This window comes from Phaenicophaeus curvirostris, chromosome 9, assembly GCF_032191515.1.
Source record: "Phaenicophaeus curvirostris isolate KB17595 chromosome 9, BPBGC_Pcur_1.0, whole genome shotgun sequence".
NCBI lineage: Eukaryota > Metazoa > Chordata > Aves > Cuculiformes > Cuculidae > Phaenicophaeus > Phaenicophaeus curvirostris.
The window spans coordinates 5,558,067-5,582,921 of record NC_091400.1 but is presented as its reverse complement, the minus strand read 5'-3'; the positions used below and the strand labels follow the sequence as shown (position 1 = coordinate 5,582,921).

At 37.9% G+C, this 24,855-nt stretch overlaps 1 protein-coding gene across 3 annotated transcripts in view; it reads left to right on the top strand.

The window, feature by feature from the left end:
• The window catches only part of HERC4 (HECT and RLD domain containing E3 ubiquitin protein ligase 4), a 33,015-nt gene extending 9,799 nt beyond the window's left edge, over positions 1-23,216 (top strand). For 2 of the 3 annotated variants that reach the window (XM_069864004.1, XM_069864003.1), the window contains exons 7-26: positions 1,384-1,475; positions 3,785-3,915; positions 4,914-5,074; positions 5,450-5,526; positions 6,455-6,579; positions 6,884-6,943; positions 7,469-7,580; positions 7,895-8,084; positions 9,174-9,346; positions 11,189-11,305; positions 13,397-13,420; positions 13,878-13,976; positions 15,306-15,473; positions 15,593-15,736; positions 16,624-16,790; positions 17,418-17,484; positions 17,711-17,793; positions 20,032-20,215; positions 20,837-20,939; positions 21,847-23,216. In XM_069864004.1, the coding sequence (XP_069720105.1) occupies positions 1,384-1,475; positions 3,785-3,915; positions 4,914-5,074; positions 5,450-5,526; positions 6,455-6,579; positions 6,884-6,943; positions 7,469-7,580; positions 7,895-8,084; positions 9,174-9,346; positions 11,189-11,305; positions 13,397-13,420; positions 13,878-13,976; positions 15,306-15,473; positions 15,593-15,736; positions 16,624-16,790; positions 17,418-17,484; positions 17,711-17,793; positions 20,032-20,215; positions 20,837-20,939; positions 21,847-22,055 (2,486 nt within the window). In that variant the 3' untranslated portion in view covers positions 22,056-23,216. The remainder of the gene's footprint in view (positions 1-1,383; positions 1,476-3,784; positions 3,916-4,913; positions 5,075-5,449; positions 5,527-6,454; positions 6,580-6,883; positions 6,944-7,468; positions 7,581-7,894; positions 8,085-9,173; positions 9,347-11,188; positions 11,306-13,396; positions 13,421-13,877; positions 13,977-15,305; positions 15,474-15,592; positions 15,737-16,623; positions 16,791-17,417; positions 17,485-17,710; positions 17,794-20,031; positions 20,216-20,836; positions 20,940-21,846) is intronic. The other variant, XM_069864005.1, reaches the window with a different exon arrangement.
• The last annotated feature ends 1,639 nt before the right edge of the window (positions 23,217-24,855 follow it).

The window sequence follows — 24,855 nt, the reverse complement described above, 5'->3', positions numbered from 1 at the left end:
GAGCAGACAGAACAAACCTGTGTTGAATATTGTTGGAGAGTGCCAGTGTCACATAGGATTGCATAAGGAAGACAGTTTTTTTCCCTTTAGCAGTTTTGTAGTGAAAATTCTGGCAGTTATGTTGAATTCTAGCCTACTTCATTTGTTACCTTTCCTTGTTGCAGATTTTTCTGTAGCTTAAACTTTCTGAATGGGGCTACATTAAGATACTGTGCGGTAGTTAACAGTTTGAACTGAATTTTCCTTAGATGAAATTGCTTTACAAAACCAGTCATCTATTGATACTATTTGATTGTTCTTAGTAGATGCGCTTGAGGAATCTTCATTGTTTGTTAGTGCCATGTGGGTATCTGCCTTTCACAGGCCAGTTTTGATAACAGTTCGTGGTTTTCAGCTAACCAATTCCAAAATTTCTTCTTCTTGGGTGTCGATATTCGTTAATGGTTTTAAGCAAATATTTAGATTAGACACAAATTTGTCCTTCTATTATATTGCGTTACGTGCAGACTGTTGGGACACAGAGCTACAGAGTGGGAGTATACGCTGTGAGATTCCTGCAATACACGGTTTAGAATAGGGTAAACAACAGTTAGTCTAATGAGTTCAAATCTTCTCATTGGTTTCCTGTTCTGAACACCATTTAAAATAAGAAAAATTCATTGTAGTTAAAATACATACCTGAATTAATGCTTTAAATGTGGTCGCACTCATGTAATAAGAGAATGACATACTTTTCAGAAATAAAATTTTTGTGGGAAACTTCAGTTGCTTCTACAAATTCTTTGCGTTTCATGTGACCCCTTTTTTTTTTTTTTTAATAGCATCCCTCCCCAGTAAAATCCTTTTTATGTCTTGGTAGAGCCTCTTCCAGGCATGTTGGTGTACCTGACAAATTTTAAGATGTTAGGATTAACATTTACAATAAAATACTTCTGTCCAACCGAATGGCAAAGTTGATTTGTTCTGACAATGCAGGACAGGTAGTTCTGCTTCCTAATTATTCAGGGTTCCATTCTATAATACATTGAGTAGTATTGAACTATAACCAACTGATACCAACTTACAGGAACACTTCAGAAACATGAAGCACGTAAGCAACTCAAAACAATGGTCATTTTGTTTTCTTGTGGTGTGTGGCAGGGCTAACATACTGTTCTGTTTCATGATTCATATATATTGGCTAGTGAAAATGCAACTATTTGCTACAAAATATTTTGGTATAGTAGTTTCTCTTTGAGAACAAAGTGTTACTACAGCAAAACAGACACATAAACTTAGTCACAGTAATTGTGTTATGCTAACAAATATAAACTGCTTGTCTGGAACTGTTTTCTGATTTTTGTTTTCAAAATAAGAAATCTACTGCTCTATTAAACCTTTCAGACAGGTACGTTCCCACGCTGCTAAAGTCACTGAGAAGTCAGAAAGTTGTTCATATAAGCTGTGGAGAAGATCATACAGCGGCCCTTACAAAGGTACGATGTTTAAAGACGTGTTTAAACTTTGATTTATTTTTACTGCTTTCAGGAGAAGCTGCTACTTGAATAGGAAATAATAAACAAATTTCCACATAAAATTTCTTTGATTGTTGGATGAAGTTGAACAAAGGCTGGAAGAATAGTTTTAAATTTTGTGACAAATTGATCATACAGATAATAGAATGTTTTGATACGACAGTGCACATTGCATTATTAAAGTTGTGCAGAGACTGAAATTTATATTGGTGGATCCTACAGAGATCTGCTCTATTCTGACTGTAATGCCTCTGATATTACCATAATCACTGATCAGACCAAGTTAATTCTGAATTTAAATGAAAGGGGGACACCTTATTGCTCTTTGCAACTACCTAAAAGGAGGTTGTAGAGAGGTGGGAGTTGGTCTCTTCTCCCAAGTAATAAGTGATAGGATGAAATGAAATGGCTTCAAGTTGTGCCAGGGAAAGGTTTAGATTAACTATTAGGAAAAATGTCTTTACTGAGAGTGGTCAAGCATTGGGGTAGTCGGCCCGATGAAGTGGTGGAGTCACCATCCCTCAGGGTATTCAGAAAGCAAGTAGACATGGCACATCGTGGCATAATTTAGTAGGCACAGTGGAGTTGGGCTGCTGATTGGACTTAGATGATCTTAGAGGTCTTTTCCAACTTCAGTGATTGTATGATTCTATGAAATGCTGGGGGAATTGGTGTGTATAGTTGTTTAAAGTTTTTTTAGTGAGTTTGTTAGTGTTTGCTGTTGTGGTGGGTTGGCCCTGCCTGGATTCCAGGTGCCCACCAAGATGCTATTATCACTCCCCTTCCTCAACTGGACAGGGGAGAGAAAATATAACATAAAAGCCTGTGGGTCAAGATAATGATAGGGAGAGATCACTCAGCAATTGCCATCACAGGCAGAACAGATTCAACTTCAGGAAATTAATTTAATTTATTGCCAATCAAATTCAGAGTAGAGGAATGAGAAATAAATTCCAATCTTAAAACACCTTCTTCCTTCCCTTCCTTCTTCCTGGACTCCATTTTGCTCCCAGTTTCTCTCTCCCCTCCCCGTAAGCAGTGCAGGGAGATGGGAAATAGGGGTTGCAGTCAGTTCGTCACACGTTGTCTCTGCAGCTCCTTCCTTCTCAGGGGCAGACTGCCACACATTCTTCTCCTGCTCCAGCATGTAGTCCCTCGAATGAAAGAATTCTTCACAAACCTGTCCAATGCGAGTTCTTCCCGTGGGTTGCAGTTCTTCACGAACTGCCCCAGTGTGGGTCCCCCCATGGGGTCAGCGTGGGTTGCTCCTCCCATGGGGCCACAGGAGCCTGCCCTTGTGCAGACTTCCCACAGGGCTGCAGTTTCCCTCGGGCATCCCCCTGCTCCAGCGTGAGGCCCTCCACTGGCCGCAGGTGGATATCTGCTACACCGTGGACCTCCGTGGGCTGCAGTGGGACAGCCTGCCTCACCATGGTCTTCACCACAGACTGCCAGGGAATCTCTGCTCTGCCGCCTGGAGCACCTCCTCCCCCTCCTTCTTCACTGACCTTGCTGTCTGCAGGGTTGTTTCTCTCACATGCTCTCACTCCTCTCTGGCTGCTGTTGCACAGCAGCTGTTTGTGTACTATTGACAAACTAATACAAGAAATTGAAGATTTGCATAATTCACTGTCAGTGTTACACTGTGAGGTCCTGTGCAAAGTTAGTAATTTATTTTAAAGCTGATTTGGAAAAAAAGCCTGTGTTTTGTGTCAGCATGGCATATTCACACAGAGAAGTGGCAACTTGTCCAAATAAAGAGCTAAAATGTGTCAAATTGCCTTATACCTAACTATTGGCTATATGCACAGTTTGGAGTCTTATTTTTTAATTTTTAAACTTCTTCCAGTAAAGTTTTTGCTTAATTTCTTGTTTAAATCAATCAAAACCACTTTTTAAAAATACTTGTCCTACAACAGCATTGAAATTTTCTGGTTTCTTATGTTTTCAAATAATGAAGCTATTTCAGTCATACTCTGCATCATCTGCCTAAGAACGGCAACTTCCTATTTAGTACTTGCTTTAAAATTTATATTCAGAATTTAAAAGCCAAAGTATAGCTTTTTAATAGTGTGCGATTATATACTGTTCATCAAGAAAACTGACAAAGAGGGAAAATGAGAATTATTAATGACACAAGGTAAGGGCAGGACTATTGTACAGTAATGTGGAAATTACAAGAATGCAATTTAACACAAACGAGGTTATGATTGATACCTGTGCCTTCTGACATATATTATCAGTTTAATGCAAATCATTTATTTGTTCAGGAAGGTGGAGTTTTTACATTTGGAGCTGGAGGCTATGGTCAGTTGGGTCATAACTCTACCAGCCATGAAATAAACCCGAGGAAAGTTTTTGAACTTATGGGAAGTGTTGTGACGCAAATCACTTGTGGCAGGTAAGGTCTGTTCTGTGTTACTACTATGGATCTTACAACTAACTTGTTCCATATAAAGCTTCATGTGTATTGTAGTATGAAGTAGTTAGGGAAGACAAGATGGTCTCCAACAAAGGTATTTAGAAACCTTACTGGGATTCTAGAAACATTCAGTAGAAGAACTGAAGGAAGTTATGTTGTTTGAGAGGCTCCGATTGTCTAAGCTGAAAATGTGGATCGTCAGTGTGAAGTGTGGAGCTGTAGTTTATTGCTGTCACGTTATCATTTTCTATTAAAGAACAAGTTTTTTTCGGGGAGGTACATGAGCATTACTGAAGATAAGTGTAAAATTTGGAAACGTAACTTGTTTTGCAAAATACGTGTACCACTTTGCGGCGCTTAAATTCCTAATGGGTTTTTGTTGCATATATTATAATAGCACCCAAAAACTGGGAAAAATTCCCAGCACATATGAAATTAAAATGTTCTTGTCCAAAGAATTGCATTCCAAGAAGGCTAAATGAGGGAGGCAACGTAGTTTTTTAAGAGAGGTGTGCACTTTATTAGTTGGGTTAAAAAATACATAAATGTAAACTGGTCTTTCTAGCAGTTTGGTTGACCTTGAGTTAGACCCATCCCCTTCTCACAGTTCACATAATTCAATACTTGTTCTTCCCAGACTCATAGGAGAGAGCGCATATAAGTTGAGGAGATGGGAGGGAAAGGAGATGCAGCCAGTCTGGTAGAGACTTCATAATTCTGAATGTCTAGAGATGTGCTCTAAACATCAGACTGTGGCGAAGCAGGGGTTCAAGGCAGAACCTGGCATCCATGACCTTTTCCATGAAAATGGAGCATTGCCTATTGGAGTGTTGCCAGTGGCAGCGCGTTGCAATGGGGAAGTGGAGCTTTTGATACTGTGGGACCTTTAACATACTGTTTGACACAGTTCTTAGGCTGGCCTGTACAAAGCATGTTGTAATGCTTCGGGTTTTGTTACTTAATTCATTTTGCCCTAGGCAGCACACTACTGCGTTTGTTCCTTCATCTGGAAGAATTTATTCTTTTGGACTTGGAGGTAATGGGCAATTAGGTACGGGAACAACCAGTAACAGGAAGAGCCCCTTCACAGTGAAAGGAAACTGGCTTCCTTACAGCAATCAGTGCCCGGTAGCTACAGGTAAGCAGCATCTGGCAGATTTACTTCTTGGATTCCTGTTCCATTATAGCGTTGTACAGATCTTAAGATTTAAACTAGATATGGACTATAATCACTTTCTTTCAAACGTTTGTTTTCGCTATTCCCTAAAGTCTGTTTCTGCATATAGGAAATACATGTCTGCTTGTGCTGTTGGGTTAGGTCCTTTGTTAGCACTACAGCTACAACTCAGGACTGTTAGCTTCATTAAAGATAGCCTTAACTACCGCATTGGAAAGATCTGCATCAAGGGGTTACCTAACGAAAGAGCCTTTTTCTAATTGGATGTAGATTGCAATGTCTTAATCGTTTCTCAAATTCACATTTTCAGTTGCCTATTTTTTATTCCTGTTGCAGACAGTGAGGAGTGTTACTGTGTAAAGAGAATTTTCTCTGGTGGGGACCAAAGTTTTGCACACTACTTTTATCCACAGGTAACAAATTAAATATGCTTTGGTTCCAAAGTCTGTCAAAGTCTTTAGTTTCTTCTGATGTATTTTAAAAGATTTTCATATTGAAGGTGCATGACTAAATTGTAAACTTTCTTGGAGCAATGTGGAAGCAGAAGATGTTAAGTCAGTTTAGCAGTTGGAGGCCTTGGATCCAGTTATTTTTAGCTGTCAGTAGGCTCTTGAGGCTTTTTGGTATAAGCTTTTTTCCCCCAAGTGATGGATGCAGGCTTTTCTTTTCCTTATTATAAAGGAAGAGGTGATTAAATATTTGAGTGCTTTCCGCCTGCCCAGTCCTCCTCAGTAACTCCTGACTGCAGATCTTTTTTTTTTACTTGAACCAGGGCTCCTACTCAGAATAATGCTATCAGTTCTGTTTCTCTTTAGTATTAGAAATCTTACTGGAATTCATTTGATATGAGCATCAAAATGCAGCTCATCTGATAATGCAGTAAATATGCAGAGAAACATGGTTAATTCTCAGAGAAGTCTGATGGAAGTAGAGTGGGAGAGCAGCTGTCCAAAAAATTGAATAGCTGTTTTTCTGTATACTCACAGTCTGGCAGCGAGCTAACCAGCTCATAGTGACGAGTAAGAAGAGATGCTACTCCTGTGAAAAGCTAGTTTAGTGTTCATTTTCTAGAACAGTGCATTTATGTTTAGGGAGTTTACCATGGAGGAAGCTGTGGTGTGAATTAACACACTGATCTAGGTGGTTTTAGTGTATGCTCTGCTTTTATAGTGAATGTAGAAGTGCTAGAATATAGTGAATTTATCTTTGGGCTTGTTTCACAGTAGTAGTTTGGGTAGGCAAACTGTCAGTCAATAAAGAGATAGAGTGCTCAACCACAGGATGATTTTTCTGGAAGTCAGTTGTGTGTGCCTAATTTTTCACACTTCCATTTAAATTTAGAACATGGTGCCACCAGATGATTTTAGGTATCCTGACTTCTTGAAGCAGATTTGGACTGTGAATGAAACATTTATTCAAAGATTGCTGACTTTCCCATCTGGAAGACTTCCTGTAGAGATAGCTAAGTAAGTGACGTTGTGGAAGGGAGTTGTCTTTTATTGCTTTACCTCTGGGTTGGGCATTAATGGGATTCTGTGCTTAAATAGCAAAGCTGTTTTTGAGTACTGATTTTATTAAGTGTAGAGCTTTTGCTGTGCTTTTATTGTTATGCTCGTCAAATAGTTTCGGTCCTTTATTCCCTGTAATTTTTGTCACATTTTAGATGACTGTACAAGATTAAATTAAGTATCTAGTTGTGTGCTGAGAAATAATGGTACATGTAAAAAGAAAACAAAATAAATGTAACTTATTTCATATGAACAATTTCAGTGAAATTGATGGAACATTCTCCTCAGCTGGGTGCCTGAATGGGAGCTTTTTGGCTTTGAGGTAAGCGGTCAGGCTTTTAAACAAGTATTCCTGTGAACAGAATAAATGGTGGCTGCCTTCCTACTGTCTCTTGTTTCAGCTGTAACATCTTCACAGTATTTCCTTATTGTACTGATACTCTGATACCTGCAGTTTAAACTCCTGGCTCCTTTATTGCCTTATGGTTTCTCAGCGGGCCCAAACACCTTCTACCCTTCTTTGGAAGAGTGTGCCACCTGGCTGCTGCCATGTCAGCGAGCAAAACTCATTGCTTTGCAGCCACAGGTTATATATAATTCAAGAAGAATGTGTTTCACAGCCTGGCTTAGATGCTGGTGTGTTTACGTGACTGTCTTGCAATTAGAAGGTTTTTTTTTCATTTGCTTCAAAGGCCATGTAAGAAATGCAAGTCTGAGACTGTGATCTTTCCTGTTTTAATTCCTTAATAAATAGGGCTGGGCTAAAAATTCCAGATGGAAAAAATCCTTGAGTTGGTGAGAATACAGGATTCAGTATTTTTCTCTGTTTTTTTTTTACTTGCTGCAGCAATGATGATCATTACAAAACCAGCACTAGATACTCAGGGGTTGATATGAATGCTGCTAGACTACTATTTCACAAACTTATACAGCCTGACCACGCTCATATATCACAACAGGTTTGTGATGCCCGTTTTCTTTGTTTGGGATTATCTTTCTATGTTGTGCTTGCTCCGACCCTTTTAATAACTTTCTGCAGTCAATATATCAGCTGCAAATGTGTAAAACTGTTGTGTTGTGCCAGTTAGGTAACACACCAGCATGTTGTATGTCTCTACATTTTAATATGTAATATGCTGTCTTTTATCCTAGATGTGTAATAGTCTAATTTAAACTCTTGATGATTGTTTCCTAGATTATTTTTTATCTGGATGGACATTTTTTTGAGTTCACAATTTCATTAAAATAAACTGAATTTTATGATGTGCTGTAGGTGGCAGCTAGTTTGGAAAAGAACCTTATTCCCAAATTGACCAGCTCCCTACCAGATGTTGAAGCTCTGAGGCTATATCTCACTCTACCAGAATGCCCGCTGATGAGTGATGCAAACAATTTCACAACGTTAGCTATTCCTTTTGGAACAGCTATTCTGAACCTAGAAAAAGCTCCTCTGAAAGTTCTTGGTAAGAAACCAAATTCTTTACTGTTTAAACTAGGGATCTCCAGATGAAAAAGTTTAGAAATTCCATCAGGGAAGACATGGTCTCAGCAACACCTGCTGTGTATTTACGGTTCTATAGAATTCTCCACTGAGAAAGGTATGGGTTAACAGTGATGTGTAAGAAAACGCCTATTCTGTTGCTTCTGGGTGAGCTAACTGGCCTTCCACATGAATTCATCTGGTATTGGAATTTTTAAGCTGATTCCGTTGGGGAAGAATTAAACTGTGTACTTCCCTGTATTTGATAGGTGTCTTTGCACTTTAAAGTGAAATTTACGTGGTCAGACAGCTAACAAGCTCTAAGGAATTTACAGAAGTGTTGTAGAGCAGATGTTAAATTGACTGCAGCACCTGTTTTGTTTCTTCTGAGCAGTTCATGTTTTCTCACTGATCTTAAGATGTGGCCTTTAAATATGCAGCTGACAACAGCTCTGTTTTTTTAACTCTATTCCCTGACACATGATTGTGACTCCTGTCGCCTGAAATTCAGCTTAAAGAGTTGAGGTTTCAGGATATTTTGTTTAATTGGTAACTTTTTGAGGGCCTGCTATCCTACTCAATTATTTCTTGCCTTGTAAATCATCTCTCTTGTTTTTCAGTAGTTTTTGGTGAGAGTAAAGGGCTTGTATGCTGTAAAGAAAAACAAACTGATAATTTCTTTGAACTATATATCCTTTTTTTGCATTGCTTCTATTTCCATTGCTCTCAGGACTGTTTCCTTAAGTCAGGGATTCAGGGTTTTTGCCCTCTGGCTTTACGTCAAAAGTTCCTTTGATACTGTTTTGTGATCTGGACGAACAGACAATTTAAAGAGTTTGTGTGTAACAGTAGAGCATTTGAATAGAGGTTTCATTATTTATACAAAGAGTAGTTTCTTGTTTTAAAGTCTGCACCACTTGCTGTGTTAAACTTTCTTGGAGGGGAAGGGGCAGAGTCTTCAGTAACTGACAAGTACGCTTTCTAGCCAGACATGGTTTTTAGTTAAAAGAGTAGCACAGGATAATGTTGTAGTGGCAAGTACTAAGCTCATGTGTTCACCCTTTGTTGACAGAAAATTGGTGGTCTGTACTTGAACCTCCATTGTTCCTCAAGATAGTGGAACTCTACAAGGATGTCGTAGTCCACCTCTTGAAATTGTGCAAGATTGGCATTCCAGCTTCTGAAAGAAGAATACTTACCAATTTCCTACACACGGCTTTCAGAGTTTTGGAAATACTGCATAGAGTAGGTTTACATCCATTTTAACTGACTACTTATCTGTTTGTTTTAGTTAGTACTTGTGTGTTCTGCAGTTGTTCAAAGAAGTTACTAAGGAGTTTCAAATACTTAGACTGCATGTACAGTTATATCTGTAGTTGTTCCATCTGTTCCATCGTGAACCATTGGAATTCTGGGTTCCAATCTGACATGTTGATGGGATTACCTGTTTTCTTGGGAACACAGACTGACCCAGTCAGTTGCATCTGTGAGGGTATGTTGGAAAAAATTGCGTCTTAAGCTTGAAAAGATGGCAAATAAGGTCACAAAGGGAAGATAAGAGCAAGCTGTGTTTTGAACAAGAAAAATCTGCACAGTTTTATCAAGAGGAACAATTTTTTTCCCCAGTTTGTTTTATTCCATTTGTTAGTATTGCAGCTGAGTTCATGAAAACTAATGGGTTGATGAACTCAGAACAAAAACAGTCTAAATCATTTGCAGTAACCAGAGAGCACACATCAGAGTGTATTATCTCATTGCAGCTGAGGTTTCCCTTCCCACCCTCTTCTTTTTTCCCCTGTGTAGTTTATTCTGGCCCCGTGGCGTCGTGTTTCTGTGCTAAAAGACTGTTTTTGGACGCTCCTTAAGGGGCTGGTCAAGCATTGTATTCGTACAATCTAGCAAAATGGGCCCAGGTGTCTAAATTGGGACTTTGGGCATTATACGTTAACAGCCCTCTTCTCTAAGCTGTCACAAAGAATGGAAGAAAAGTGTGCTTTGGAAGTTAGAATTTGTATGCTTTGGTGTTTGCGCAGCTTTTTATTCTTTTTGGAGACCATCAAATAAAAGCTGAGAATAAGACTGGTTAGGAATTATCATGTGTTAGAAGTGCAAGACATCCGATACAGATACCATTATAAAAAGCTGTAGGTATATAATAAATGATTATTTTGCTGCCTATAGGATATCTGTCATTGCTCAGGCTTGTAGTAACTGTAAATCTTTAACAGCTGAAGTTCATCTTAAAGCCTTGTGGGTAATTGTAGAATTGTAATATGATGCTCCTCTTAAGTTCCTATTTTTTAAAGACCCAGCTTTGAATAATATGTAGAAATAATTACCTTGGTACCTACCCTGCTGTCCAACTTTTAGTCTTGGTATAGTCTTAAGTAGCTGATTTAGATTATAGTTAAAGGAAAAAATGGAGTAATGTATCTGGTGTATTTCAGACATTTAGTATCTGGTGTTGTGGTGGGGTGGTTGTTGGTGAAGTTGTTAGAGAAAAGCAGGCGTAGATTATCTGGACATAAAGACAGAATGTTGCTGTTTGAGCAGTCAGGGGTGCCTAACAATCCCTGGGAAAAGAAGCGTGGGTGTTTCTGGTTTAAAATTGTACTGTAGACAAGCATTTGTTTGAAGTTATTTTTCCACATCTCTATCCTTGAAGCTTAGTGTTTTTACATAGAAACTGTTCCTCTGCTGACATGCAATAGAGACAGTATTCATACTGTGATTAAGAACAGAGTTCTCAATCATAGGTCTTACGCTTGTTCCTGGTTTTGTTCCATTGTGTACATGCATATGCAAATTCATCACTGTTCCTGTAGATCATAGGATGTTGCTAAGTGGCAGCACTGTACTGGGCGATACTGCATGCTCAGTTAATTTCTTTTTTTATCTTTGAAATTGTGAACAATCCATATATCCATGTCTTCAATGTTGTTTCTGCATTTTTATAGGCATTTTTGGTTTTCTAGATTTTTTTTTTTAGTTGGGTATCTGACATGAAATGTTTGAAGAAATAAGGAAGTGTCCTTTTGAAAACAGTTATAAAAAGTACTAATTAAAAAATACAATGCAATTCTTTAGGTAAATGAAAGAGGACAAGTTATACAGTATGACAAATTTTACATCCATGAGATCCAAGATTTGATAGATATCAGAAATGACTATGTCAACTGGGTCCAGCACCAGGTATTTGGAATGGTAAGTTGTGTTGGTTTTGTCTTTTTTGTGGGTTTTCCCCCCCTGTGTTTTGGTTTTGTCCCTTTAGAGAAGCGTGTAGATTCTCTACATATGGGCACTTTCATTCCACAAGAATATCGTCACAGACTGCTGATGCTGAACACACTCATCTTGTGTCAGGTACTGCTAAAGAAGAATTGTTAAGTAGGTGTGCTTCTTGCTCAGTGTCGTTCTGAAAACTGACACTGTTAAACATTTTAATCGGTCATTTAAAAAGTGAGTGAAAGTGCTGTCACTTGGGATGTGCCATGTCAAAAAAGTTAAGGGAATGATAATTCATGATAGGAAAATATCCTGAATAACCCGAATTGCTGTATAAGATGGGTTCGGTCAATGAGAAGGCTGAAGCTGTCTTGGAGAGCTAAGTCTGGAAGCATAGTATGGAGCTAGAGGGGACAGATAACTAACGTAGTTTTTCTGCTGTCAGTACAGAAAGAAGAGCTGAGATAATTAATTCCTGGATCTGTAAACAGAAGAGTGATAAGTGGGAGTAAATTAATGACTGTGCAGAGAATTAGTGAGTTGGATAGGGTTTTGCCTCACAGTTCTTTGACTTGTGCCTTGAAAGAATGTTGAGTAACTTTATGTGCTTTCTATCCACCTAGATATAATGTTTTTGCAGCAGTACCTGAGATCTTGAACATAGGAAACCTACTTTTGCTGTATTTTATAAATATAAAACAAGTGTTACTGTCTACCAAAGAATTAAAATGGGAATGTAAAGTAACAACAGCAGGGGGATTGGGGAGTGTAAAGAAATGATGAATCAGTATTGGCAGTCATGACAGACATTATTTTCAGCCAAGCCTGTGTGAAAAAATAATTGGTGTGATTTGTAGGCTGGTAGCTGAGTGATGGAATGCTGAATGAGATGGAGACACTGGGGATAAGCGTTGCAGGGCCTTGGAACTGGAGACAGGCTGTGTATTTGAAACAGAGAAGGGTGTGTCAGTGAAAGGTACAGAAGTGGCACAGTTTAAAAGATGTGACCTTTGCAGCTGTGCTTCAAACAGACGTAAACAAGCCCCAATTATATATGTAGTAATCGGAGAAGAAAATACTGAATATGGGAAAACGAAAGCTGGAAAATTGCTTTGTAATGCAAATTTCATGCTCATTTGTTAATTAAATCAGAAGATTGAGCAGTTGTGTGATGTTACTGAGAAAATACTAGATACCAAATTGCATAAACTTATCTGTGATGAACAGGATACTCAAATCTGATGCTTCATATAGGAATTAGGGACAGAAATAGACAGCAAAGTATTCTGGCCATTACTTCTGTGAGGCAGGGTTGTCTATATCTTTGACTTCTGAGACTCACGTATCTGTATAGGGTCAAATATAAAATCTATTAGTTTGTCATTACCTTTTATACGTTTTTGGTTTTCTGCCTGCAGGGTAGAAACGAGCTTAGCTTTCAGCACAGGGTAAGAAGGATAACATGGCACCAGATAGGGAAATTAATTTCTTAGCATAGTTGCTGTACATTATTGTAGACATTTCCATACAGTCCCAGCCATATTGACTGGGTTGGTGTCAAATTTCAAGAGTCAGTTGCTTTTATCGTATCATATCTTATCACAGACCCAAATGATCCTTGTGACTTTATGGTAAAGTAGTGGGGTTCTTTTGTATGTATAAATTTTTACTCATTGAAAGTAATTTGCATTCAGTTTGTCATGCTTTAGTCATGTGAGAATGAAAATACAAGATACAAGTAAATGTCATGTATTAATGTGTGGAAATAAGCATATTAAATGTTTAATTTTTTGCATCCAAGAAAATGTGATACTTCAATGGTCTTTTTTTTAAAGACTGATATATATATATATGTACTATTTTTTTAAAGGCTATTTTGAAGATAAATGATGTGCTGAAAGGCGTGGTTGTGTTTCATGCATTAAGTAGAATGTTTATAGTTGATGTTTGTTTCTCAGTAAACTGTAGATAAATATTTTTATTTCTACATCAGAGATGAATAATTAATGCAGACACTAATGCTGCTTTTTCATCTTAATTATTGCTGCCTTTGTGCAAATGCTGTCATAGGATGTCAACCATGGATTAACTGAGGTAAGATTGGTTGCAATCTGATTTCTTTGGTAGAGTGTAAGGAAATCAGAAATCTAAATGTCAGAGATTGTCGGTGTTCTTTTGGGAGTAAAGCTTTGAGTTAGTATGACTGTAATCCTGGGGCAAAAAAATGCAATTCTTTGTATTGCAGATTTGGGGTAGCATTTGAAAACAAAGATTACTTTGATATCTGCTAGCCATAATAAAAGTTCTGAAATTAAAGTGTACTAAGTTAGTGGTGTTTGTGTGTTTTTGTTGTTTTGTTTTTGCTGAAGCACTAAAAAACTGAAAATTTACTTAATTTTGCTAAGATGCTTTGGTCCTACATTGACAATGAGCAAAGGTGACTTTCTCTTTTCAGTAAAATAGGTGCACTAAATGTACTCTTGCAGTGGCTTCTTTAACCATGATTGTGGTTTTAAAATATGTAGAGGTGACGTGATTCTTTCCATTCTAGTTAACAGATATTCCTGTCACAATTTGCACATACCCGTTTGTATTTGATGCCCAGGCAAAGACAACCCTCCTACAAACAGATGCAGTCATACAGATGCAGGTGGGAGTCTCCTTTTAATGTTACGATATTTTTTTTTTAGAGGGAGTGGGGGGGAGTTGCTGTTAGTGGTGGGGTTTTGTGTTTTTTTTATCTTTTTATTTAGTTTTTGTTTTGTTTTGATTTGTTTTTTTCTAACTATGTAGTCCCCATAAGAAAGGGGGATCTAGTTTTAGTCCCAGGGTATATACATGGTAGAAGCCAGTGGTTCTGTGGGTTTGGGATCTCACTGAAATTAGATTGTTTAATAATCATGTGAATTTCTAAGCAACTTATTTTCCTTGCTTTAATGGCCTTTTTGAGGTGATAGCAACCTATAGTGTAGATGTGAAAAAACCAACCAAACAAAAAATCCACCACCGCTCCAGTCAAAAAACAATCTCACCTCCATGAAAGCAGACCTTAAAAGATGTATGTGTAGAGCCCAGGGCTGGAAGTTGGTCTGTCTTCTCAGAGACAACAGCCAGTTAGTTACATTCTCTTGGCCAGAGACAGGTACACCAGACAGCCCTAAAGTAACTGAGAGGATCTTACACGTTTCCATGATCCCATAGGTAGACCTGAAACCAGTGTGATGTGGTGGGTTATACTTTTGTTCAGTGTTGGGAAATTCTGTTTTTATAAATATAACCCATGCCTATTCATATGCTGTAAGAGTATAATAAATCATATTTTTAAAGTCATGCTCAAGTAACGGACGGGCTTATGTAGAAAAATATGAGCTTGCTTTTGTAGTTCATAATAAACATAGTTTCTCGTACCTTTAAAAATGTGTATGCGTGGTCAATACTAACATGTGATGGATTCAGGGAAATATATTGAATGTTTCTATTAACAATACTAAATAGTATTGAAACACACAAAATTCCAATCCTTCTATGCCATATTCAGAACACTTGCAACAGTATTTTGATTTTAAACAATGGTAATAGAAAAATTGTAATACAGATTAAATAGATGAACAAATCACTTTTCAATCTATGAATTATTTTTTAATGGATATTTTAATGCCAGAATTACATTGAACAGCTTACTCTTCATTACATGAAGTGCAGTATTTTTTTGCTTCCTTTTGTTATCCAAATTATTTTGACTGGAATGTCAAAAACTGTATTCTTAAAACTGCCCTGAGCATTGGTGAGGCTAATGGGTAAAGGAAAAATGTTTCCTGCAATAAAAGGAATATAAAGAAGATTTGGTCAGATTCAGTAGCTTTCACAATGGCTGTTCTCATTTGTGTCTTCTGCACTTTTTAAGACAGGACTGATGGACATCTAATGTTGACAGGAATCTTTTGTTCCCTGCTGACACTTTCACTGTGTCTTTTTCCAGATGGCTGTTGATCAGGCTCACAGGCAGAATTTATCTTCCCTCTTTCTGCCAGTATTTGAATCTGTCAACCCATGCCTGATATTAATGGTAAGAAGAGACAATATTGTGGGAGATGCTGTGGAAGTCCTAAGAAAAACAAAGAATGTAGACTACAAGAAGCCACTCAAGGTATGAGCAGTATGTGTTGCTCAGTGTCCTCTGCTCTGCAAGTAACTGAGAATGTTTTTTGGCAAATCTTGTTTCACAATGCATTTTTAATGCAGAACTAACTGAATTGTGTGCTTCAGGTTATTTTTGTAGGGGAAGAAGCTGTTGATGCTGGAGGTGTTCGCAAAGAATTTTTTTTGCTCATCATGAGGGAGTTGCTAGATCCTAAATATGGAATGTTCAGGTATTATGAGGAGTCCAGGCTGATCTGGTTCTCTGATAAGGTACGGTGTGATCTAAGCCTTAAATTTTTAACTTACAATATTTATATTAATAATTTATGAGCGTAGTATTTTGTGGTGGTTTTATTTCAGCAGGAGAAGCTGAAATAATTATTACCAAAAACATTTATTTTTGTCATTGTTAGAAGGAAACTTTCCCCTTTTGTTTTTCCCCATGCCTCATGTGCTCGTTACCAGTTGTCCCTAACCCAGACAAGTTTAGTAGGATGAGGTACCAGTCAGAGTAAGGGAAAATCAGTAAACTGAGATGGTAGAGAAAAATTGTTTGAGTGCCCCGTTCAAGAGGTCTATCTGTGTTCAGTCACATTTATGGGTCCGTTTCGTAGTTGCTCATCTGGTCATACTCACTGACTTCTTAGTCCTCTTTCAGAGAAAAACACTGACTAGGGAGGCTATATCACAAATACCTGAATGTTAACATTTCAGCAGTTGTGTTTTAAGCCTTGGCTGTTAACTCCAAGGAAGTCAATAGTGAGCATCTCCTTCCTCTTCCCTCAAATGTTTTTGGTTTTTTTTTTAAAAGAAGTGACATGTTCACGCACTGAGTACTGCAATAACAACTCACTGACAGAGACAGAATCTTATGACAATATTTCAGCAGTTTGTGCCACTTGTAACACAAAATTAGTTGTATCTTGGTGGTTTTTTAGGTTTTTTGAAGTAGAAAAGGTTTTATTTCCTTGGATTTCAATCTTTCTCAGCTGGTTGTAGCTCTCCTGTTTTCCTCAGTGCTTATAGATGCATACATATTGAAAGAAAACATAGATGAAACTCACTCAGATTGTACTGCACTGTAAACTTTTTCTGGACTGTGCAAGATTAAAGTAACTTCTTTATTTTAAAGCATCTTGTCTGTTTTCTGTTCTTAGACCTTTGAAGACAGTGACTTGTTTCATTTGATTGGTGTTGTCTGTGGACTAGCAATATATAATTTTACTATTGTAGACCTTCATTTCCCTTTGGCTTTGTACAAAAAGCTATTGAATAAGAAACCATCCCTGGATGACTTAAAAGAGTTGATGCCAGATGTTGGCAGGTAAGCAAGTAAGAAAAATGAGTGTTCCTAGGAGTTAGTTTTTAATTCAAAATTTTCCTTTAAGAACATAAAGAAAATGTGTTATTTTCATGCTAACAGGATAAACAGCTCAGAGTAACTTGGAGATAGCGTGTAATTTGAGAAAGTGTGAATATAGTTTTAGTTCTGAATGGTCTTTTTAGTCGATCGAGGAAGTGTTTTTGTTTATTTCTGTAAGAAATACATGCTAAGTATCTGCCTTTGAGTTGGGAGTTGAGTAGTGCTGACTGATGGGAGGCTCAGGTGAGGGGAAACGGGTGTTCGATTGCTTCAGTATTTTGAATGTTAAAGTTTTCATGGATTCAAGGAGAAATCAAACTAGTTACTGGAAGAGCTCGTCCTTGGTTATTATGTACTTATCACCTTTGGTGTGGGAATTCTTTAGCTGAAGACTAGGGTATGAATCTTTGCAAAGGATTTCCCAGCACTGCACGAGGTGCAAGCCAATGAACTAACAAATGAAATAACAGTAGAAAGATTTTTGTATTTTTATTTTTAACTTGAATTACCAAAGCATGAAGAATACTTGAGGAAAATAAGTTCTTCTTTCTTTCTATTGGTACAAGTACTTTCTAACTTATTTTGCAGGGGAATGCAACAGTTACTGGATTATCCAGAGGATGACATAGAAGAAGCATTTTGTCTTAATTTTACTGTAAGTGTTATGTAGTGCATATAAATATAAATACTGTGGCTGTTTATATACTATTTCTTGCCAAGCTTATATCGTCTGTTAAAACTGCTTCTGATGGTGTGTTTGAGCAAAGGCATCAACTGCCAATTCCCATGAATTTTAGCATCTGGATCTGCTGTTTGTGTTGCAGTTTGCTATGTGGTGGGCAGAAAAAAAAATCTGTACTGTTTTTGTTTGTTTTAAACAGATCACTGTGGAAAATTTTGGTACAACAGAAATTAAAGAGCTCGTTCCTAATGGTGCTGACATTCCTGTAGTCAAACAAAATAGGTGAGTTTTGTGGGTCACAGGGTAGTTCAGGGTTTCTGTCTGTCTTGGGAGTGTAACTGGGCTGCTATAACTATCCTGTGGCAAGCTGTTAAACTGATGTTGAAAGCAAAGCTGCTTTGGTTGTTTTTCCAAGCTGTTATGTGTATTGTTAAAACAGTTATTGTATATAAGAATTTTGCCAGCTGTGGAGAGGCTATCTAATTTTACTCCGAATATGTCATGCTCTTTTTTTTTCCCTTTGAACTTATGAGAATTCTTAGGCTCTGTAGGGCCCATTTTGACTATGTGGTCTTGAAATGGTTGTGGTTCTGCAGGAAGTGATGTATAATGGGAATTGAGTGATTGATGATGAAAACTTCAACCTAGATGCCATCATGTGGCAACTATTCATATATGAAATATTATTTCAGAGAAGTCTCGCTTTGTAGAGTGGATAACTTTAGTGTTAACTGGTGTTATTGTCAGAAGAGTGTGAGAGGTGTGGGGTTGTCTTCCTTTGCCATGGATTCTGTTACTTGTTACGTAGAAAAGCTGCCTCTCCCACGTTTTGTTCCCTTTCTGCTCCTAGAGGACAGGCAGAATGTATCTGGTGGTGCGTTTTTCCCTTTTTGCAGAACACTACCATTTTCCTTTCTCCTTCTGTCTGTTCTTCTCATGTGTTCTTGTTGGTTCTTTAATCTTCATGAATTCTCTGCTTTTACTTCTCCCAGAGTAACAGGAAAATTGAATAGAAGGAGCATTCTCTTTAAAAACAAAACACACCTGAGCTGTGCTGGGGAGGAGCGAGGGAGAAAATGTAGCTCTAAGCATTTTCCTAGAGAGCAAATGTTTTGGGCAGCATTTCCTGTAATTGCCTTAGTGTGTTGTAAAGGAAAGAGTAATGAAAGAAGATTCTGAGGGCATCATGGTACATAGCCATGTGCAGTGACAGTCCCCCCCAGTGGAGTGGTTTTTATCCTCTGACTTACTCTACTGTTAAGAACTGCAGTTGCCACCTAGACCTGTTGCACTTCGGTTGTTTTTTTTTTTTTCTTAAATCTTTGGCTTATAGCTTGATCAGGATGGCTTTGAAGTTCTCTCACAAAGTGACAGTGAATTTGGAGTTGGATTACAAGAAAAGTTTCAGGGTGCCCATGGTATGTCTGCTGCACTGTTGTCACCCATTGTCCTGCAGCAATGAGAAATTCCTGTTTCTCGAGATCCAAATATTCCATGATGCTTTAATTCAGCTTTTAAAATATTAACATAGTGTACAATTATGCTAACTAGTTTACTGCTATGAATTTTCTCCAGAGCAGCCTTTCCTTCCTCTGTTAGTATTACCCAAGTTACCTGCTTCTCTGCTATTTACATAGCATGCATAGAATGGATGTGTCATTGAGTGCGGCAAGAGGAGGAGCGTGATTTGCTACTCTGCTCATCTCCAGTATTTTCAGTTCAACACCTTTAATTAAAGTGCATCATCAAAATGTGTTTGGATGATCCTTTAAATTATTGGTGATGTTATTCAAATACTGTGAGCTTCTACAGAGAATGTGAGTTTGTAGGGTAAATGTAATCTATAACTGGAGTCACTCTGCCAGTGTGGAAACAAGCAGTGTTAGCTAGGATTGATTAAAATGGTAATTAAAAAAAAATCATAATCATAAATACTGCATCACATCAAGGAATTTTAGTTCTCCTACATGCTCCAGAAGATGTTTCCTACAAGGTACAAGAACTTAGACTGAAACACAGATACCAGGCAATCTGTTTTTCAGTATCCTAGCTCCTTTGCACTGGTATTTGTACTGTTTAGGACTCAAGTGTCCATTTGAAGGTGATTTGCATGTTCAGGGCAGATACGATAATCGTTACTTAAAAAAAAATACAGCAGCTAATTTGATCGGTTTGAGCACACTGAGGTACTCGGCCTATAAGCTTGTTTCAGTGCAGTCCAATTCACTGCAGTGCGTACAAATCAGACAAATGTTTATAGGGTCTGAAATAAATAACACTAAATGTTACTGTTTCTGTTGCACATTATGAACTCTGTTTTGGGGGTTGTGGAGGGGAAATACATTGATGTTCCAGCTTCAGTGAGGTTATCTTCACTGTGGTTGTAACATGAAGCAGGGAATATATTAGGATCCTTTTTGCTTAACTTTCTACGTTGTGTTCTATACAGAAGTGACTCTTCTGTTGCTAGAAGGGTGAGTTGCTTCCCCCCAGGGTAATTCTTTCTTCTTCTTTGTACAGGCAAGATTTTGTAGATGCGTATGTGGATTACATCTTCAATAAATCTGTGGCTTCCTTATTCAGTGCATTCCACGCAGGCTTCCACAAAGTATGTGGGGGTAAAGTTCTTCAGCTCTTCCAGCCCAGTGAGTTGCAGGCAATGGTGATTGGGAACACAAATTATGATTGGAAAGAATTGGAGAAGGTAAGAATCATAGTTAGCTATTTGTTTCATTTATTTTTCATTTCAAGATGCAAACCCAAAGTCTCAGTCCTTTCAGCTCTGTTTTAGTTATATGCGATTTCCAGCCTTCACTGGATTGACTGCATGAGCGAGGACCTTTTTATAAATATCAGTGAATGAAGGCACTAAAATACTATTTGCTTTCCTGCCTAGGAAAGGAAATCAAACTTAGAAGGAGGGGAAGAAAAATCCGCAGAATCAAAAGGCAGCTGTGTAATATGTTGTATAATATATGTATAACTTAATATATTATGTTAAAGGGGGAAGTGAACAAAAAGCACACAGTTTATAGAAGTAAATAATCTTGATTGCTAAAGCATGCATTGAGACTCTGTTATTATTTTGTTGAGACTGAAACTGCTTCGGAGTACATGCATCTGTCCATAGAGTTGAAGTCAGACTGAACAGCTGAAAAAAGATTGACCAAGGAAGACGATAGTAGTGTGTCACTTGCAGTGTCTCTTTACAGAAACCACTTTCATTCTACTTTAATGTCAGGTTATCCTACTAGTTCTACGTGTGACCAGTAACCTGGTTCTTTTTTTTTTTTTTTTTTTTTTTTTTTTTAATGGCTCATTTTAGAATACAGAATACAAAGGAGAGTACTGGGCAGACCATGCTACAATAAAGATATTCTGGGAGGTTTTTCATGAGTTGTCTTTGGAGAAGAAAAAACAGTTTTTGTGTAAGTATTTGAAACTACTTTGTGGAAGTTACTAACTGAACAGGATCACTGATTCCAGGCTCCTGCTATAAGAGGGCAGATGTAAGTATTTGTCTGTAGCGATGTTATTAACTTTATTTGGAAGAAAAAGAAATCCTAGCAGAAGAAATTTATTTTGGGTTTGCATCTGATTTTGCTGGCATTGTCCTGAATAATTCTGGGTGGCGAGCAGTTAGAAGATCACAGAAGACCAGAGCAGCATTAAAAAAAAATAAAATGGGGGGAGGAAGCAAACTCAAACCGAAGAAAACCTCACCAACCTAAACTGCATTTACCAGATGAGAAGGCATTTTTTCTGTGCTTTGACATAAAGTTCACATCCTCCATTTTTTTCATTGCATAGATGGAATTTTGGAGTTATAACTGGCAGAGGTAAATACTTGGAGGTACTGATATGATTTGAAATACATAGGGAAAAAAATTGAAGTTATGGAAGCTTCCTGTGAAAATAGATCATAGATTACTTTCCAAGTCAAGTAAATTTCTTATTGAACAAACTAATTTTGTGTATTTGCAAGGTGCTTGCAAATGCTCAGTAAAGGTACAGCCAATGGATCCTAAGTAACAAATTCTGATGCATGAAGAACTTCTGCTCTTTAGTTTTGTTGTTTTATTTAGGACTGTTTGGTTTCATATGCTAAAATTAAATGATTGCCTTTATAATATCACTTGTGTTAGAGTTCATATGTCTAAGCTGGAGATCAGGTGTAGGCATTATTCCCTGTTTTTCAAACTTATCACAACTTCAGTGTGAAAAGCTAATCACTGCTGGACTAATTAAAAAATGCAAATATTGATTAGAACTACATGTATGACGTGTGCATCGTTAGTCTTGCACTACTTTCAAGACTTTGTTTTTTCTTGGCAGTGTTTCTGACAGGCAGTGATCGTATTCCAATTCTTGGAATGAAGTGTCTTAAACTAGTCATCCAGCCAACAGGAGGTGGAGAAGATTACCTTCCAGTAGCTCACACTTGCTTTAATCTTCTTGATCTTCCAAAATACACAGATAAAGAAACACTAAAATCTAAGTTGATCCAGGCTATAGATCACTACGAAGGTTTCAGTTTGGTATAACTTCAGAAATTAGTTCTGTGTAACGTGGGATCATTAAACTAACTTTTCGTGTCTTTCTTGTGGTGGTAAATTCAGTGGATTAAATGATGGAGTTGATGATATAACTGATTATTTGCAAAAACGTTCAATGGTCTGGATATTCATGGGAGCCAAAAAACCATTTACAAAACCGAGGACTGTCTTAATACGCACCTTCCTGTACAGAACCATGTGGATTTCGCCATCTTACAATAAAAAGGAGAGTATTGTGAATGGGAGTCAAGTTTCACTAACATGAATTAACATTTCACCTAATGCAAACAATTTGGCGTGTGAGTGCATGAGAGACTTGCTTAAGGTTTTCAGATCACTTAGTGTAAGAACATTTAACTTCTTCCCTGATAAATTCACTTGGTAACTTTTCCTTTTGTAAATAATAAATTTTTGTGATAAAACAATTATGTTCCAATAGCAGTATGGTTTCTATTGCTTGTAACTGAATATGAGCTTATTTTATGGCTTTTAACAAAAAAGTGACTACTCTGATTTCTGAAAATATATTTTTCTGGTTTGTTTTAAGAACCTTAATAATGAAAGCGATTGTTTGAGACGTTCATCTTCACAATGTACAATCCATGGAACAGTCACTTAGTGGCGATACAAAGCAGCATACAATGGCGTTTTTAATATGTGGATGGACAAGCTGACTTAATACACTGCTTTATTTCTAAAGACTGATTCTGTAATTAAGTGGACACAGTTATAAAAGAGGTTAATTTATCATTGGAAACCTCTGCAGCCATGTGTCAAGAATACAGCTTAAAAGAAAAAGACGCACCAAACATTCGTTGCTGTCAAGAGGTTAAACATTTATTTTTAAATGCTGAAAGTGTAGTTTATGGTTTCTAATAGAATTTTCACTTTTTTCCAGATAAAGGCATTTGAAATAACTCTTTAACACCCCTCTTCCCTTTTCTTAAGATTTTATTTTTAGTATAATTGCCCTGAGATGATTGTGCTTAGCTGGACACGTTCGGATTTGAATTTCCTTCTCTGGTTAAATTCCAGATATTGTGGTGTTAATGCATATGTGACTTGCAGCTGTGAAACAAATATTTATTTTTTTTAGATTTTTAAATGCAGTGAAAAAATTCAAGCTATAATAAAAGACTTGACTGAAAACCTTTGTCGGTCACTGTATGTGGATGCTTGCATCATGCATATTTCTTCAGCTGGAGGACAACTTTTGCATGCGTTATGTCAAGAATACAGCTATGATAACCTGATCTCCCATGAAAAGCAGGGAAATGCTTTCATTGTCACAAACCGTACGACACGCAGTTTCTGTGCTGGCAGTAGATGTGGATATAATGCAAAGCAGTCAGGACAGGTAAAATATTTTTTTCCTTAATGCTGTGTTTTTACAGCTTTCTCGTGCAGTGTAACCTCTAGTAATTTCTTTGTATACAGCCCACATTCCATCTTTTCCAACGTTTATTACCTGGCTGGGAGATTCTCGCTCTTGTGAAAAACAAGACACCAACAAATACTAAAGCAGCTTTAATCTCACTGTATGTGGAAGAAAGAAAAGGAGGGAAAAAAAATTATGCCTTCATTTTACCAGGTAACATTAAAACTCTGTTTTAAAATTATGAAACAGCAAGATCGCAAAGGCAGATACTCAGAATTTAGGAAGTGGCTGATGTAAAGCTGACTGCTCCCTTTTTTCCATGTGTATAATTGTATGATTGAGTGCTGAATTTTCTTCAGTGGGACTCGGGCTTCATTCAGTGTGCACTGTTGATGGTGTTCACTGAATAATAGGCGTTTGTCGTGTTCAGTTGTGCAGGTCCAAGTCTCATTTAATGTGTATCGTCTAAACCCCGCAGTATATTTATGTGTGTGTGAGTTCAATTTCCCTATGGCACTTCCTCTGATTTCTTTTGCTACATTGGATTTCTCATAGATGCCAGTATTAATCTGAAAGATGAGTCACGGCCTTATTGTGTAGGTGAATGGAATCCAAGTCATGACTGCTGAACAGTCGCTGACTTCTGGTGCCTAGGTCAGGATGTGCTAGAGAATTTTCATGTCCTTTATCTTTGAAGTGCAGTTGTTGTTGACTAGAACTCCTGTGACAGTTACTTCACGTTGCTGCAAAAGTTTCTCATGGTATTTCTTACTCTCGTGGAACGCTGGTGGACATCACTAAGTGTTGGGAGGGTGAGGGGTGTTGAGTTGTTGGTTAAATGTTGTGTTACGAACCCACTGGCAAAGCAGGGCTGGAATCGCTTTCCTCAGGACGGTGTTCAATCCAGACTTGTTTTTGTGACTTTGGCCTTGGTTTTATTGACTTCTGCAAGAGAGGGTGTTGGATCCTGCAGAGCATGATCCCATTTACTAAATGCTCCTGATTACCTTGCAGGCATTGGCTCGGTCTGTGCAGGAAGAGAGCTGCAAAGCAGATGTGATTTACCTAACAAGGCAAAAGGTTTTTCTGCAGTGCTAGGACAATTCTTGGTCATTATGCCCCTTCTGTCAAACCGGACTAGGGTAGCAGTCTGCGTTATGTTTTTGCTCCAGCCGAAGGAACATGCATCTTGGATTGTCAGAAAGGGAAGTGAGGTTTATGAGTCTTGTTCCACGAGCAAACTGCAGAGCTCTGCTTGGCATAGTTCGTGTGTGGTGCTAGCAGGGACCTTTGTCTCACAGAGGCTCCAGGCAGACCCTGAGGGCAGGTGTTCACTGCTTCCCCCAACATGCCTGGATACATGGGGAAGTTCAGGGGGAAAACAAGGTTAATGTTAGGCGAAGACTTCAG